This window comes from Astatotilapia calliptera, chromosome 10 (genome assembly GCF_900246225.1).
Source record: "Astatotilapia calliptera chromosome 10, fAstCal1.2, whole genome shotgun sequence".
Classification (NCBI taxonomy): Eukaryota; Metazoa; Chordata; class Actinopteri; order Cichliformes; family Cichlidae; genus Astatotilapia; species Astatotilapia calliptera.
In genome coordinates this window covers 17,180,707-17,195,678 of record NC_039311.1, presented here as the reverse complement: position 1 = coordinate 17,195,678, position 14,972 = coordinate 17,180,707, and the positions used below count along the sequence as shown (strand labels likewise).

At 42.2% G+C, this 14,972-nt stretch overlaps 1 protein-coding gene across 15 annotated transcripts in view; it reads left to right on the top strand.

Moving 5' to 3' along the window:
* nbeaa (neurobeachin a) overlaps window positions 1-14,972 on the top strand; it is a 99,415-nt gene that overhangs the window by 72,235 nt on the left and 12,208 nt on the right. For 2 of the 15 annotated variants that reach the window (XM_026183055.1, XM_026183052.1), the window contains exons 25-38: window positions 89-242; window positions 712-735; window positions 1,128-1,211; window positions 1,920-2,100; window positions 3,502-3,626; window positions 3,734-3,802; window positions 3,942-4,110; window positions 4,419-4,804; window positions 5,215-5,351; window positions 7,466-7,620; window positions 8,422-8,548; window positions 10,259-10,378; window positions 11,285-11,418; window positions 12,033-12,094. In XM_026183055.1, coding sequence (XP_026038840.1) covers window positions 89-242; window positions 712-735; window positions 1,128-1,211; window positions 1,920-2,100; window positions 3,502-3,626; window positions 3,734-3,802; window positions 3,942-4,110; window positions 4,419-4,804; window positions 5,215-5,351; window positions 7,466-7,620; window positions 8,422-8,548; window positions 10,259-10,378; window positions 11,285-11,418; window positions 12,033-12,094 — 1,927 coding nt within the window. The remainder of the gene's footprint in view (window positions 1-88; window positions 243-711; window positions 736-1,127; window positions 1,212-1,919; window positions 2,101-3,501; window positions 3,627-3,733; window positions 3,803-3,941; window positions 4,111-4,418; window positions 4,805-5,214; window positions 5,352-7,465; window positions 7,621-8,421; window positions 8,549-10,258; window positions 10,379-11,284; window positions 11,419-12,032; window positions 12,095-14,972) is intronic. The other 13 variants (XM_026183064.1, XM_026183063.1, XM_026183062.1 and 10 more) reach the window with 9 other exon arrangements.

The following is a 14,972-nucleotide window of genomic DNA, read 5'->3' as shown; positions in this document are numbered from 1 at the left end:
AGATCTGATTCATGTCACAGCTATATTGTGTTTTCCTGTTAGAAACTATGTCTTACTTTCAAACGGTTTGCATTTTATTCTCTTCCAGCCACTCCACGAAGTCTGTGATGGACTTTGTGAACAGCAATGAAAACATCATCTTCGTCCACAACACGATCCACCTCATTTCTCAGATGGTGGACAACATCATCATTGCCTGTGGAGGCATTCTGCCTCTCCTGTCTGCTGCCACCTCCCCTTCCGTAAGTGGCTCTTCTGCACCCCTCTGTGGTAGGAGGGAAAACTGCAGGTCGACAGCTCTTTCACAGGCCTGTTACTGGAGCGTTAAAGCCCACACAGACTTTTTTTTTGTTTTTGTTTTTTGTATGTGTGTGTGGTTTTTTTAGTTCCCCTTGCAGCACAGATCTTGTGTGCCTTGATAGGGCTATTTCCCTGAATTAATCTAGAAAATCACAGTAGACAAAATAAAATAAAAAAAAGACTTGTAAACGAATTTAACTCCCAATTAAACCAGTATGTGCAACTGTCAACCTAACCCTTCTTAACAATATTTAGTTCTAATCCCTTCAATTAACCGTTTTCGTTAGCTTGATAGCCTATTGTTTTAAGCGTTTTTGCATTTTAACCTTTCTTTTCCTCTCTGTGTTACATGTGTTTTGTGTATTTTCTTGTCTTTTTTTCTCTCTGTTTTTGTCTGTTTTGCATGTGCAGAATTCTAAGAGTAGTGCCAACACTGTAAGTTTGCAGTTTCTTCCTCTTTTTCTATTCTACTAATACTTAGCTCTGGTTTATTAACCATTGTGACTGACACTAACCCTTGCTTGTCTGACATCCATAGTGTTTCTGCGTGTTGTGCTCCTCTGCTGCTTACCTTATATTGTCTAAATCTATTGATTTCTTAGTCTCTGTTCATAAAGATTAAGTATGTCAACCCAGTTAGAATACTATGTGAATATATAGGGGGTGAAAAAGCCTAAAAAGCCACAGCATGGATCAATAAGAAACAAAAGGGAGAAGATTATTTGGGGGGTATATAGTCTGCTTATATATTTTACGAGAGAGAGTATTTCCAAACGTCCTTGGGGGTTTCATCTGCTAAGCCTGTCCCATTTGTATCAACGCTAAAGAAGGCAGGAGGAGCCGGACCCCAGAGGGGGTCAAAGGGAGAGGAGGTGACCCCTGTTCCTGGGGGAGGAGGCGCAGGGGGAGAGGTGCGTAAAGAGCTTGAGACTCTCATCATCACCAGAAGAGCTAAGAGCACCAACCCAAGCCCTTCTGTCTTCACCTTGTGTGTCTGTTATCCCCCAAAATGTCTGTGCTCACTTGCTCTGATGAGCCACCAGATGCTTGCGCTGTCAGCTCTCCACAGCCCTGCACGTCCTGCTTACTGAAGCAGAGACACAGAAAGAAAACTACACCGCTTGGTTTTGACCCCTGCAATGCTGCCTTCAGATTTTCAATGTAGTCGCACCAAAGTTTGATAAATCAAGGGGCCCATAAGATATTCAAGGCTAGCCCAAGTGTGTCCACACTACTGCTGTTAATGCTAAAAACCCACACTGTCTTTGCCACAACCCCACTGTCACCATGATATGTGTGTCACCAGGCTGTACTTTGTGTTTTGTAGAACACCTCATGTTGCCAAACGTCATCATTATAAGTATGTTTTTCACTAAACCAGCATGACACTCAAGGTTGCCTTCCGTGTTTGTTGTGCAACAGCCAGCCGTGACCGTTTTGGTCCTGCTCATTGCAAGGCGCGACTGCATAGGTTTTTTCTGTTGTTTGTTAAAATAATAAGATAACTCAGGATTTCTTCATCCCTCCTAACTTCTGAGAGCATCCAGTGCGTTGTGTTTAAGTGCCAGTTTTTCACTGAATAACTGGCGAGCACGTGTTGTGTTTTCCCTCTTTCGCAGACGGAGTTGGAGAACATCGAGGCGACGCAGGGGATGTCTTCAGAGACGGCCGTCACTTTCCTCTCTCGTCTCATGGCCATGGTGGACGTGCTGGTGTTTGCCAGCTCCCTCAACTTCAGTGAGATTGAAGCGGAGAAGAACATGTCGTCAGGAGGACTGATGAGGCAGTGCCTCCGCCTCGGTGCGTCCGAGTTGAATCTCTTCAGTGTTTATAAAATGTTTAGATGAGCTGATTCTTAGTCGAGACCAGCAGTTCTCAACTACGAGGGCCGCAGGAAGAAGTGCAGGAGGAGCATGGGTGACCAGGTCAAGCTAAATTATAAGGCAGCTGTTGTGTTTTGGCAACTATCAGCTTCTGAAGGCTCGTGCAAAAAAACAAACTGCTTCATGGCCTTGTTGCATATGACTGGAACTGAAAGTTACTTATGTCAGCATTAAGATTACTGAACAGTTTTCAAATTAAATGTGTAGTTTTAAAGTTAAACATATGAAAATATGCCAGTTTTTATTTCCCTGAGGTTTAAAATGCTTTTTTGTTTATCGCTATTGGAATAAGTATTTTTAAATTATACAGATATACTGTAGATAAGTCCATCCATTTTTATCTGCTTAGCCAATTCAGGTTTTGGGGAATTGGAGGCACCTTGGGTAGAGAGCTTAGAGAAAGAGAGGGACAACCACTGGAGATTTGAAAATAAAAAAACAAATTCATTTTTTGCTAATTGGCAAAATAACCGCAACAAGCTTTCATTCCAAAATAATTGTTGATTCCCTTTACACCATGTTGGAGGCAGTCCTGGCTAACTCTTGCTAATAATTGGCTGTCTCTGTTGTGGACCACCTTTTTATCATTTAGCAGTTTGTGACAAATCCCAGGTCTCAATCCCAGATGACCCCCATTTTTTACAAGCTGGCTCAAGCTGACTAAAAAGGAATCCATGCAAGAGGTTTATGTAAATAAAACATTCATTAGAGAGAAAACAAACATGAACTTGAGTGGAAAACCCAGGTGAGCTGCTTTAGCCGGTGAAAGCAGGCCACGACCGCCTCAGTAGGAGGTTCATCACAGGGTGCTTCCAGTGGATCCAGATTACTTATATTTAATCTCTGAGTCTTTCTGTCGCTGTACCTTTCTAAGGAGGAAAGATGGAAGGTAGTTCCTCAGTTTGAGAGCTCCAGTGATTGGTTAATTAGCTGATTATTGACTTGTTCAGTGTTTTATAATCAAGTGGTTTTTCTCACAGAAATATTTGATTGCTGGCAGAGCACATCAGTTTACTTAATTTCTTAGATTATTGTAAGTGGAGTATTTCTAGGATGACCTTACATTTCTGCTACACCATATTGTAATGTCATTTCTGATGTAGGGCAGAGAAATGATCACATCATAAAATAAAAATCGTTCTTTGTTTGTAATGTATGGGTGCATGTATGTGTGCTTTAAATAAATGCTTATACACGCTGCAGTCATGACATGCATGACTTCAGGACATCCCCTGTTTGTTTTTTCTTGAAATGTAAAAGCCGACTCCATTACACTATACTTACCTGTTTTTTTCCTCTACCTCTCTGTCTCGTTCAGTATGTTGTGTGGCGGTTAGGAACTGCCTGGAGTGCAGGCAGAGACAGAGAGATCGGAGTTGCAAGTCCTCCTTAACCAGCAGCAAGTCACAGGACAGCCTCCACAGTGCCTCCACCGCCAGCAAGGTAGCACACGCATGAATCGAGGACGCATTCAGCAACACCTAAAACTGTTACAGAAACATGCATATGTATGACACGCCACCTTTTGATATCCTGTCTTCCATATTTAGCAGGATCCAGACAGACTTCTCCAGGATGTAGACATTAATCGTCTCCGAGCTGTGGTTTTCAGAGATGTGGTAAGCGTGCGGGTGTATTTTTGGTATATACAGTATTCGTCTGGTTATAGATACAGGGAGCAAAAAAAAAAAAAAAAAAGAAGATGCCTGAGTGTTTCTCTGCTGAATAACTTTGTGTGCATGTGTTGTTTTGCTGCAGGATGACAGTAAGCAGGCTCAGTTTCTGGCGCTGGCAGTTGTTTACTTTATCTCAGTTCTCATGGTTTCGAAGTACCGGGACATTTTGGAACCCCAGCGAGAGATTGGCAGATCTACCAGCTTATCCGGGAGAAGCATCCGCCACGAGATTAACTCTCCAACCAGTACAGGTGACCTTTGTTTTTCTTTTGCTCCATCATCCTCCACATGCAAGCATGATTTTGGATGTTTGCATTGTTTGACCAAACAATGATACTGATAAGAAGAATCAATATGACACCAATAAAATAAAAAAAAGAGAAAATAAGGGTGTTACTTGAAAAAATGCTTTAAAGCATTAGTCTTTTTTTTCAGTTGAACATCAAAGGTCAGTATGTTGTGGAATTTCTTGATAATCCAATCTGCACTGAGAAAATATACTTCTTTAATTGTATCAGTGTTTATCCATAAAAAAAAAATTTCTTCCAAATTTCTCCAGAACATCCATCCACAGCCTTCCCCGACCGCGACAAACAGACCCCCACCCCTGTGGATGACTCCCCTCGTGCCGGCCTTCCACACACAGACTCGGGCATTGGAGAAGAGGGCCATGTGAGCGGATCGCTAAACGGTTCGGAGATGGGTCTTGGACTCGGGCTGGGCCTGGTGGGGAGAGAGACGGATAAAGATAGAGACAGAGACATCGGAGGAGGAAGTGGGGGAGGAGGCACAGATCTGTTATGCAGTCTGTCATCTGATGTTAGAAGGTCACAGGAGAGCCTTTTGGATTCTCCCCATAACCCCGGCTCCACCCCCAACGCTAGTCAAGCCCCGCCTTCGTCCATCTCCAGCATCAGTCAAACAAACAAAGGCATCAATGTCAAGGTGGGCGTGTGATTCCAGCATCCACATGAGCCTAATTCTGAGAAAACAATAGTCAGCACATATCTTTAGATCTCTCAGTTGTAGTTTCTTTAAATATTTGAAAATCACTGTGTTTTATTTTAACTAATAGAAATCTGGTTTAATGCAGTCCAAATGTATGTATCCATTTATGTTTACCCTATACTGTAGAGGTCACGTGAATTTTCTATTACTTTTATCGCCTGTATTTGTAGCTGGTTGATTACCTGAGCTTAGATGCTCCTTTCAGTGAGCTTATGTGTGATTAGAACATACTCACTTTTCCATGTTAGATAAAAGAACAAAATAAAACCACCATTCAAAGCAAAATTTAGTGATACGCCTCATAAGTATCGTGTTCTGTCTCTCGTTCGCTGCTCTCGGGAATGCAGGAAATCCTGAAGAGCCTGGTGGCAGCTCCCGTTGATGGAGGGGACTTGGGACAGGAGTCTGGGCCAACTCCCTATCACCCAGACCCTGCCTTGAAGACGCACCCCATGCTGCCCATGCAGTTCCACTCCTTCGACAGGTCAGTCCCAGTTTTTGGACCTACGTGGGGCGTAAAACAAGCAGAGGTATTAGCTTCGGTGCACCCTGACACATCCATCAGTTAAACGATTTTGGGTACAGAGACTACATTGTTTAGTGTAGTGCTGTTTGTCAAGTTGCTTTGTACCAGTTTTAGAAAAACAGTGGGTGCAGAAACCGATCGTTGCCTCATATGTGGATAATTCTCACTTTGAACAAAGTTCTCTTGATGGTAACATTTACAAATACACACATTGTGCTCCCCTGCCAGCAGTCTGTGATATGTTTTGTTTGATGGTGACTACAATGGCACAAAGACAAGAAAGGCAAATGCAGCTGAGTGGTTTGAGTAAAATGGATGCATTAGTTTGAAAATTCAGTTTTAAAAAAACCCCCAGTAATGTTAATTTTTGTTTATCAGCAGTGATAGCAGGATAGTTTGGATTTTAGATTTAGATACTTGGACACGATGGGGGATGATAAGTTTAAAAAAAAGGTTTCAGTTTTTTTGCTGACGACATGCTGATATCTCCTGTACAGAAACAGGAAACAATCACATCTGTATTATTAGTAGTTTTGAAATGCGTGCTCGCCCTTTCAGTTTTGACTGCTATGTTGACATTTTTGGAAGATTAATCAGATCTCCCTCTGTATCTCTGCACAAAAGAAAGACCTGCACTTGTTTTAAAAAAAGAAAAAGCATGTTCGCAATAGTTTTACCTACTTTGACATTTAAAATAGTCTCTAATATTGCTGCTAAGCTCCCAGTAGTCTCTACATCTGAAAAATAAATGTCCTTGTTGCTCCCTGATTTTTGTCAGCTGTTATGAATAAAAAGCAGAAATTACTCTTTGAGAGGATGTCTCGATATCTTTGGGGACATTACTGGGCCCTGAAATTCACTGGTACTAAAAGGAATGTGAAAAAAATGTAACGATGATGATTCATAGGTAGAAAAATTGAGTTTGCTAAAAGAAAGTTTTCTGTTTCGTAGGTCAATTAATACATTAATTAAATTAAGAAACCGTAGTTTCTACATTGAAAGACCCCTCCCTGAGCCTGCTTATGCTGGAGGTTTCTTCCTGTTAAAAGGGAGTTTTTCCTTCCCACTGTCCCCAAAGTGCTTGCTAATAGGGATCATATGATTGTTGGGTTTTTTTCTCTGTATGTATTATTATAGGGCATGGATGAGCAACTCCAGGTCTCGAGGGCCGGTGTCCTGCAGGTTTTAGATCCTTGATCCAACACAGCACTCGAGGCCTGGAGTTGTCTACCCACGTTGTAGGGTCTGCCTTACGATATGAAAGCACCTTGAAGCGACTGTTGCTGTGATTTGGCGCTATATAAATACAACTGAATTGAATTGATGTTTGCACATCTGTCTGAAGAAGAACTTACCCCTTGAAAGCCTAATAGGAAGAAGTTAGTGAGGGTGGTCTACCCTTGGAAAAACTCAGAAACTATTCTAACTTTATTGATATATACTGAGGTGTCAAAACTCATCATTAGTGTTACAAAGGACGTTTTCAAATGTCATCTTCGTGGGGAAAAGAGTTTATTCTATTCTATTTTATTTATTTGGTGCTGTAGCATACAGTAAAACCCAGTGATTTGACAGTCTGACCATGCACTAGGCGACAGTGGGGAGGAAGAACTCCCGTTCAACAGCAAGAGACCTCCAACAGAACCGGGCTTAGTGAAGGACAGCCATCTGACATGACTGGTTGGGGTTTAGGACGGAGACAAAACAGAAAAGAGGATCATAGAGAAATGGCAAACAGCAAATGGGATGCACCACATCGCATGCAGTGGTCGTATATGCATATATGGAGAATTCAGAGGGTAGTGGACGTGAAACACTCAGAGCGTCATGGGATGTCCCTCAACAGTCTGAGCTTATACTGTAGAAGCTTAACTTAGGGATGATTCAGGGTCACCTGACCTACAGGGTTTATTAGAAAGCATAGTTTTAAGATAAGTCTTGAAAATGGAGAAGGTGTATGTCTCCTGAACTATCTCTCACTGTACTTTTACAATAAGCCTATTTCAAGGTCTAGACGTAACAAATACATGGATACATGTTTGCCTGATGCCTTTATGTCTCGTCTTTCACAGGAGTGTCGTGGTTCCAGTCAAAAAGCCTCCACCCGGCAGCCTGTCAGTCAACACTGTGGGCACGCCCACCACTAGCGGAGGAGCCTCAGCTGGCAGCACACCCAACATTTTTGCTGCTGCAACAGCAACACCCAAGAGCATGATCAACACTACAGGTGGGAGAGAACACACAGCTGTAGCGCACACTTAACCCACCCATGTCTTTTTGAACCTACTCGTGTAATTTCGACGTGCATATATTCGATATTTTACTCATAAAGACTTTTGCCCAGTTGGTAGTGTGTGTGCTAAAGGAGCACATAGAGAACTGCAGCATGACAAAGGTGTTTGTGTAAAAGGCCTCAAGCAGCTCAGAAACCGCTCAGTCAAGCAGGGTTGAATTTCTTCTTTTGTTACAAAAAGTCTTTGAAGCTTCATGCTTTTGTCCTTTAACAGGCAGAGCAAACTGAACCAGCAGATCCTTTCAGGGTTAGTTTTAGCTTGTATATGAGGGCAGATGAAGGAAGTTGCAGACTGCGCAGCAACTATAAGATACTTATCTTATGGTGGACGTTGCACATATGGCTCATACTTAATACTGAATGCAGAAAAAACAGAGAGATATTGTCTATTAGATGATCCTTGACCCAAATTTAGGATAACGACAACATCAGCAGACTTGCAGATCATCCTTTCTGAGTAGAATCATGCTCAGCAGATCCACTGCAGCAGAGTGGATTTCTATTTGAGGCTTTGTCAGCCTGTTAGACATATTGTACTTTATCATACATGCATAATGGATAAGGAAGGGATTTGTTCTCTGGAATGGATTCTGTATATTGATTGAAAAGCTTTTTTCTCAAACCGGGGCCATTACCAAAAGGACAAGCAGCAGCATGTCCAGTTCCTTTATTACTACCATTACTGTTAACTTCATACTAATCTTGGTTCTTGTTACTATTTTCCCTCCTGTCCAGGTGCCGCAGATTCGGCCTCCTCATCCTCATCTTCCTCTTCATCTTTTGTCAATGGTGCAACTAGTAAGAATCTGCCAGCGGTGCAGACAGTGGCACCAATGCCAGAAGACACCATGGAGAATATGAGGTCAGAACTCTCGCCATCATACAGCCTTTGGCCATTTCATTTCATAGGTTCAGTTCCATCCTACTTTATTTTGTCCCCCTGTCTCCTGCTTTTGTTTTTTATGTTAAATTGTCTTTTTTCCTGCCTCATTCCTGTCCCTTCATCCTCCCTAAAGATTTCTCACTTCACTTACACGTTCATTACAGGATTATAGGGTAAGATGAAGTTTTTTCTGGACTGATGTGGCTGTGGACATTTTTATTAGGCTCATGTAAGACACACCACATTTGACATGCTAAACTAATCAACCGCAAAAGACGGGTTCAGGTATCGTTCCATCAGCTAATATCAGCTAATATTAATCATCTTCTAGCCACACATATTATATGTTGTCATGCACACGCACCCCTGACACTTCTCACTTACCGTACAGTATGATGCTCATCACCTCTGATATGAAAACTTTGTATGAAAACGTCACCACTTACTAATTAAGACCGTTAATGTCTTAGGCTCAACAGTCTTTTTTTTGTATTTGTAAACATGTAAATGAACTTGTCATTAACAAAAATCTGTTTTGTCTTCAGACTTTATAGGTGTCACTAAAAAAATTATGATCATCTGCAACATGAGGTCTTTACTAATTACCAGTTAGCGTGATTAGCAGTGTTCCTTTACCATTGTAGGAGTTTGCACTGTAACATTTTTGTTGTACTCTACTTAGACATGTTAGCAGATACAGTCATGTGTAAAAGCAAGTTTTCGCAGGAATCTGTGCAGTCCTGTGAAAAAAACTAAGTACACCTTCACGGAATTAAGAAGGTAAGTCGCAGCCAGGTGCTGCTAATCGAATGCACCTGATTAATTGATCATCGCCACTTGTGAGCATCTCTATGAAAGCAGATGCTTTGGCAGTTTGCTGCTCTGGAGCATTCAGGTGTGTTTAAGCACAATGCCGCAATCTTCCCCAAGTTTACTCCAACGTCAGAATGTGCAATGCTTAGGGAAACTGCAGAAAACTCAAGAACTACATCTCAGACTCCACATAGTAACACTGCTTAGGTTTGCAAAGCTGCACAGCTGAACAAACCACAACGAGATCAAGTGGAGATGTTTAGCTGTAATGCACAGCACCATGCTTGTCAGCACGGTGGTGGAGGGGTGTAATGTTGCTTGTTTTTCAGCCAAAGAACCTGCTTTTTGGCTCCTTTTGTTATACCAAAGTATTTTAGAGTAAAACATGAGGCCATCTGTCTGTCAGATAAAGCGTGGCCCAAATTGGGTCATGCAGCAGGGCAATGATCCCGAGCACAGCAGCAAATCTACAACAGAATGGCTGAAAAAGAAAATGATCAAAGCTCAGACCTCAACCTGATTAAATGTGGTGGGCCCTCAAGAGAGCTGTGCATAAATGAATGCCTGAAATCTTCAGTGAAGTCAAGCAGTGCTGTAAAGAAGAGTGGGCCAAAATCGCCACACAGCGATGCAAGAGACTGATAAGGAAATCAGGAAATCATTACTTTGCTGTGTAAGGTGAATCGTGGGGTTTACTTTCACAGGTTTTTCACAGGACTCCATATAGTTGTGTAAAAAGTTTTTTTCACATGGCTGCACATGTTCTTCTAAAAGTGCACACACACAGGAGTGGGTGGGATGCGTGTGCATGTCTCCCTTAATCAGTGCGCATGTCTGCACGTGTGTTTTTATGTGTGTGTGTGGTTTGTATTGCAGTGCCTATTGTGAGGTGGCGCAGTGTGCGCTGCGCAGCGGTCAGACGCCCCCTGAGCTCAAGTCTTTTAGCTCTCTGGCTGGCTTCCAGGCAGCCCCCCGAGATGCAGGACAGTGTTTTAGGCAAGGAGATACTCGTCCTGTCCCCATGCCCCTCCCTCTGCCCCTCCTCCACCACACACCCTCTGCCACGCCCAACCACTACTAAATGTTCCCAGAATGCCATGCAAGAAAGGGCCGACTTCCTCAACAGCTTCAACAATTTTTCAGTAGCAGAGTCAACTCTGTCATTTCTGGCATGGTCATCTCCTCACACTAACCCCAAACTCCAGGCCAGACCTGAGTCGAGATGCTTGTTTTAACCTTCACCGCAGCTTTCGCAAATCATCTGGTTCTCCGAGCAGGTTAAAACAAAACCACAATTGGTAGATTAGCGACCCAGGTCTGTTTCAGAGATCGCATTACCTACAAAGCCAGGAATATAAACTTCACTGCCATCGCGGCTCCATAATTGAGTCTGCTGCTTTGTACTCTTCATGTCTCAATTTCTAAAGAATGGAAAAGCATTTAAAATGCAGCTGTACACACATAAAGACGCAGTATACCATTCAAGAGACAAGTCTGGCAGTTTTTCAGGTTCAGTTTTTATTACACTTTAACCTTCACTCATCCCACAGTGCTAAGCTGACCGGCTAACAATTATCCTTTCTAACTCATCTTTTTCCTAGTAATACTAATACAGACATACTGCTTCCATACCACACCATCGTTTTTTTCTACATTCTGTGTCCGACTTGCACTTTTTTCTGTTTCCTTCACCTGCTTTTTCTCTTCTCCTGTGTCCTGTGCCTCCCTTCCTTGTTCTCACGTGTCTCCACATATTTCTTTCATTCACATTTGTCCCTTCTCGCCTACTGTATATCCCCTGAGATTTTTCCTCAAACGCTCTTGTACCCTCATCTGTATGTTGCTCATGTTATCGGCCCGCCTATCGTTTTCATCCTTGTCTCTCGATTATCTCCGCCACAGTATCACCACAAAGCTGGAGCGCGCTTTGGAGAAGGTGGCCCCTTTGCTCAGGGAGATATTTGTGGACTTTGCTCCGTTCCTGTCCAGGACGCTGCTGGGTAGCCATGGGCAGGAGCTGCTCATAGAAGGTACAGGTGCTGTACACGGCTCCTTTTTCTCTAACTGGCGTCTCTCTGTGGAGTCTCCTCATTCACTGTCCCTCACAGTAATGTATGTGTGCGCGAGACAGAGTGAGATCGAAAAAGAGTGAGTGGAGGGTTGAGAACGAGGTGATGTGTGTGTGTGTGTGTGTGTGTGTGTGTGTGTGTGTCTTTGAACTGGCTGCTTCACCCATTCGTCAAGCAGGTAGGATTTTGCACTGTTTCTATTCAGCTAGCTAGATGTGTCAATATTTTTAGATAAGATTATGCCAGTTTTAGCGTTACGGGTGTAAGAGATTGTACTAAATGCGTTGCAGTCCTGCCTCTGCTCACCTGCTTCCTGGTGTCCCTCATCTTTTTCTCCACCGTTTGTTCTTGTCTTTTCTGTGGCATGCTTTTTTTAAACGATGATTGTGCACAGCAGCAGAAACCGCTGACACTACAGTGTCTTCTTGATGATATTTTTGTATCTTGCAGTGGTGTGTGTGTGTGTGTGTGTGTGTGTGTGTGTGTGTGTGTGTGTGTGTGTGTGCGTGCGTGCGTGCGTGTGTGTGTCACAGAGAATAAAAGAGAGGCTCCTGACTGTGTTGTATGTGTCTGTGCCACAGGTCTGGTCTGTATGAAGTCTAGCACGTCTGTGGTGGAGCTCGTAATGCTGCTCTGTTCTCAGGTTGGTAACTTCTCACCTCTCCTCTCTGTGTCTTGATGAAATGTCCTCACGCTTTCAATCAGTTTTGTCAAAACCTGACGTGCCTAAGTGTTTTTGAAAGGCTTTTTTTTTTCGGGTGGGGGGGTTAGAGCACACCGGAAGCTTCAGAGTTATTGATCTGCCCTGTGAGGCAGGGACGACTGTGTAATAAGCGCATTGCAGATGTAATCTAATATCATAGCATAGTTTTCCCTCAATAATAATAAAATCAGGGCTAGAATTGTGACATATGCAAGGTTTAAGTTTTACATAAAAACACATTATGTCACAGACGTTACATCTTAATTCGTTTTGTCTGGCTCATTTATCCGTCTGCTATCACAGTAAGCCAGTAAGCTCAGTTTACTTCAATAAAACTCCATAAAACTCAAAGCGAGAGTGACACTTACCTTCGCAGAGCCTTTCACAAGTGGAACCTGTCACCAGCTTTTCTTTTCTTTTAAGTTGTAAAGTTTCTCAAAGCGCTCTTGTTCTTTTAGGCGTTCATTTCCATCCTCTCGCTCTCCATTTTCTTCATCTTTACCTCTATGTCATCTTCTCTCTCGCCTTTTGTCCTCTTACATCTTCAGCCGTGGTCATTTTTAAATCGGTGTTTCAGGAGCAACTGCTTTCATCTCGTACCACTCTCCACACTGCCCTTCTCTTTACCACTCCCTTTTCTTTTCCTCTCTGTTCCACTTCTGGGTGGCTGCTCGTCAGCATGTATAGTATTACCATTGGCTCCGGCCTTGTCTGCCATTAGAGACCCGGGAGAGCAAACCCTAGCCCAGAAATCGATCCTCCGGATGGGGGGATGTAACAGGAGATAGTCCCACGTGTCCTTCACAGCCTTAAGAGCCAGTGGAGCTAATGGAGGTCTGATAGTTTGAGGCTTTCAGCAGCACTCTTACCCTTCTCCACTCTCCATTCTCTCACAGACAGGAGCATTTTTACTTGTTTCTTTCATCTTTCCTTTGATCAGTGTTGCACTACTGTGCACTTTTCACACAGTCAATGGTAAATGATGAAACCGTTTATGTCCTCTGAAATAAAGCTTTTTTTTAAATTTCTTTTTTAAGCCTTTTACGTGTTGATCAGCTCGTCCAGTCAGGGTCTGATGATGTAACAGCATTTACTGTGGAAGAATGAACAAATGTTTGACCAATTAAAGGAAATCCCCGATATAACAAATGCAGATGCCTTCACACAGGTTCACTGCAGTACTGTGTATTAATAATCAAGGGTTTCTGGCATGTACTAAAAAGCCAAGAAGGCATAGTTGTTGTTGTTTTAATTAGCATAATTGAAGATAAGTGGCTTTGAAGGAGGAATCATAGTTTAAAAGGATGGCCTGGATGATTTTAGATTAGTGGAAAAAATACTTCAGTATTATTGGTTGAAAATATCAATTACCAACACATATTTTATCACTGTGATGCTGGTCATTAGGTTGATGTTTAATGAAAACAAGAAGGCCAAGAAAGCAGGACACTTGTGTTGTCATGGTTTGAGGAAATGCTGGCTGCAGATCAGTTTTGTCCTGTATTGAAACTTCTCTATCCTGATGAGAGAGATCCTTTCCAGTATATGACAGTGCCCCCATTGCATGTCACGAGAGCTCAGTGAAAGTTTGAGTATGAAGGTCACTAGATCACAACGATATTGAACGCCTATAGCAGATGAATTCTGGGAGACCAGTTTTCTCCACTTTCACTATCAAGACACCAAATGAGGGAATATCGTTTGGAATAATCATCCCTCCTGTAGAGTTCCACGCGATCAATATCGGATCAGTGAAGCTGCTCTGGCATCTGCTGTCACTGCGTTTCTGAGGTGCTTTCAGCAGGTTTCCCAGGCAGGAACTTCAACCTACTGCAGGCTAAAAGAAAAATTTAATTCAACACTCCATTAAAACATGTTTATGGGAACTGAACCGTCATGTGTTTTCTTTGTTTTTCATCAAATACAAAGATATTCAGATGTAACTCTGAATATGGTACAAATATATTATAAATTGTTAATCCTGTATATACTGATATGTAGTGTAAGCTGTAGTAGATACTACATGTGTATATACTTTGCATTGCATTGCATTTGCATGCCCGTGCTATAATATTGTTTGGCCTGTCGGTGCTGGTTCCAAACTGATTTACTTGATAAACTTGAGAAATGTTTAAAAATGGGGCGGTAGATGTGGTTGCTAGGCAATATAACAGCATCATAATATAGCATCCTTTCTGATCTAGCACAGGTGACTCAGAAGGGAGTACGCTAATTTAGATTCTGGCAATATAAAGAAAATGTGTTTGTGACAAAATTATATGATACATTTTATAAGATTTCACAGGTGCATAAATGGATTATTTTAGCTTGTTGCTAGGCAACATGATGACGCCATAGTGTCTGATATGGATAAGAACCATCGGGGCACCAAGATGTACCTGCATGCCAAGTTTGGCTGCTCAACTCCTGATGAGCTAAGAGGAGTTTGCAAACAAACAGACACCCAAACATAGATTTTGTGTATCGTAGTAAGATTACCTGTGAGTGTTCAAGGATTACAATTTAATTCTTTAAAACAAAGAAATGGAGAGCAGAAGTAGAAGGCAGCATAGCACAGAAACACTCAAGTAAAGTACTTGTAAATCATATGTTTTATTTCATATTTTATTGAAGTATTTGGGTAATTGTATATTGCGCCACTAGTCATTCTGATGCTCTGATCCACTTTCATGAGCCATTGTAAAACCAACAGTAAATGAATTAACATTCTTTAGTCTCCAAAATAAACTGACTACATGTTTAGAACATGAATAAAACCAGTATAAAATGACCCGTAGAGGTGTGTGCATGGCATGAC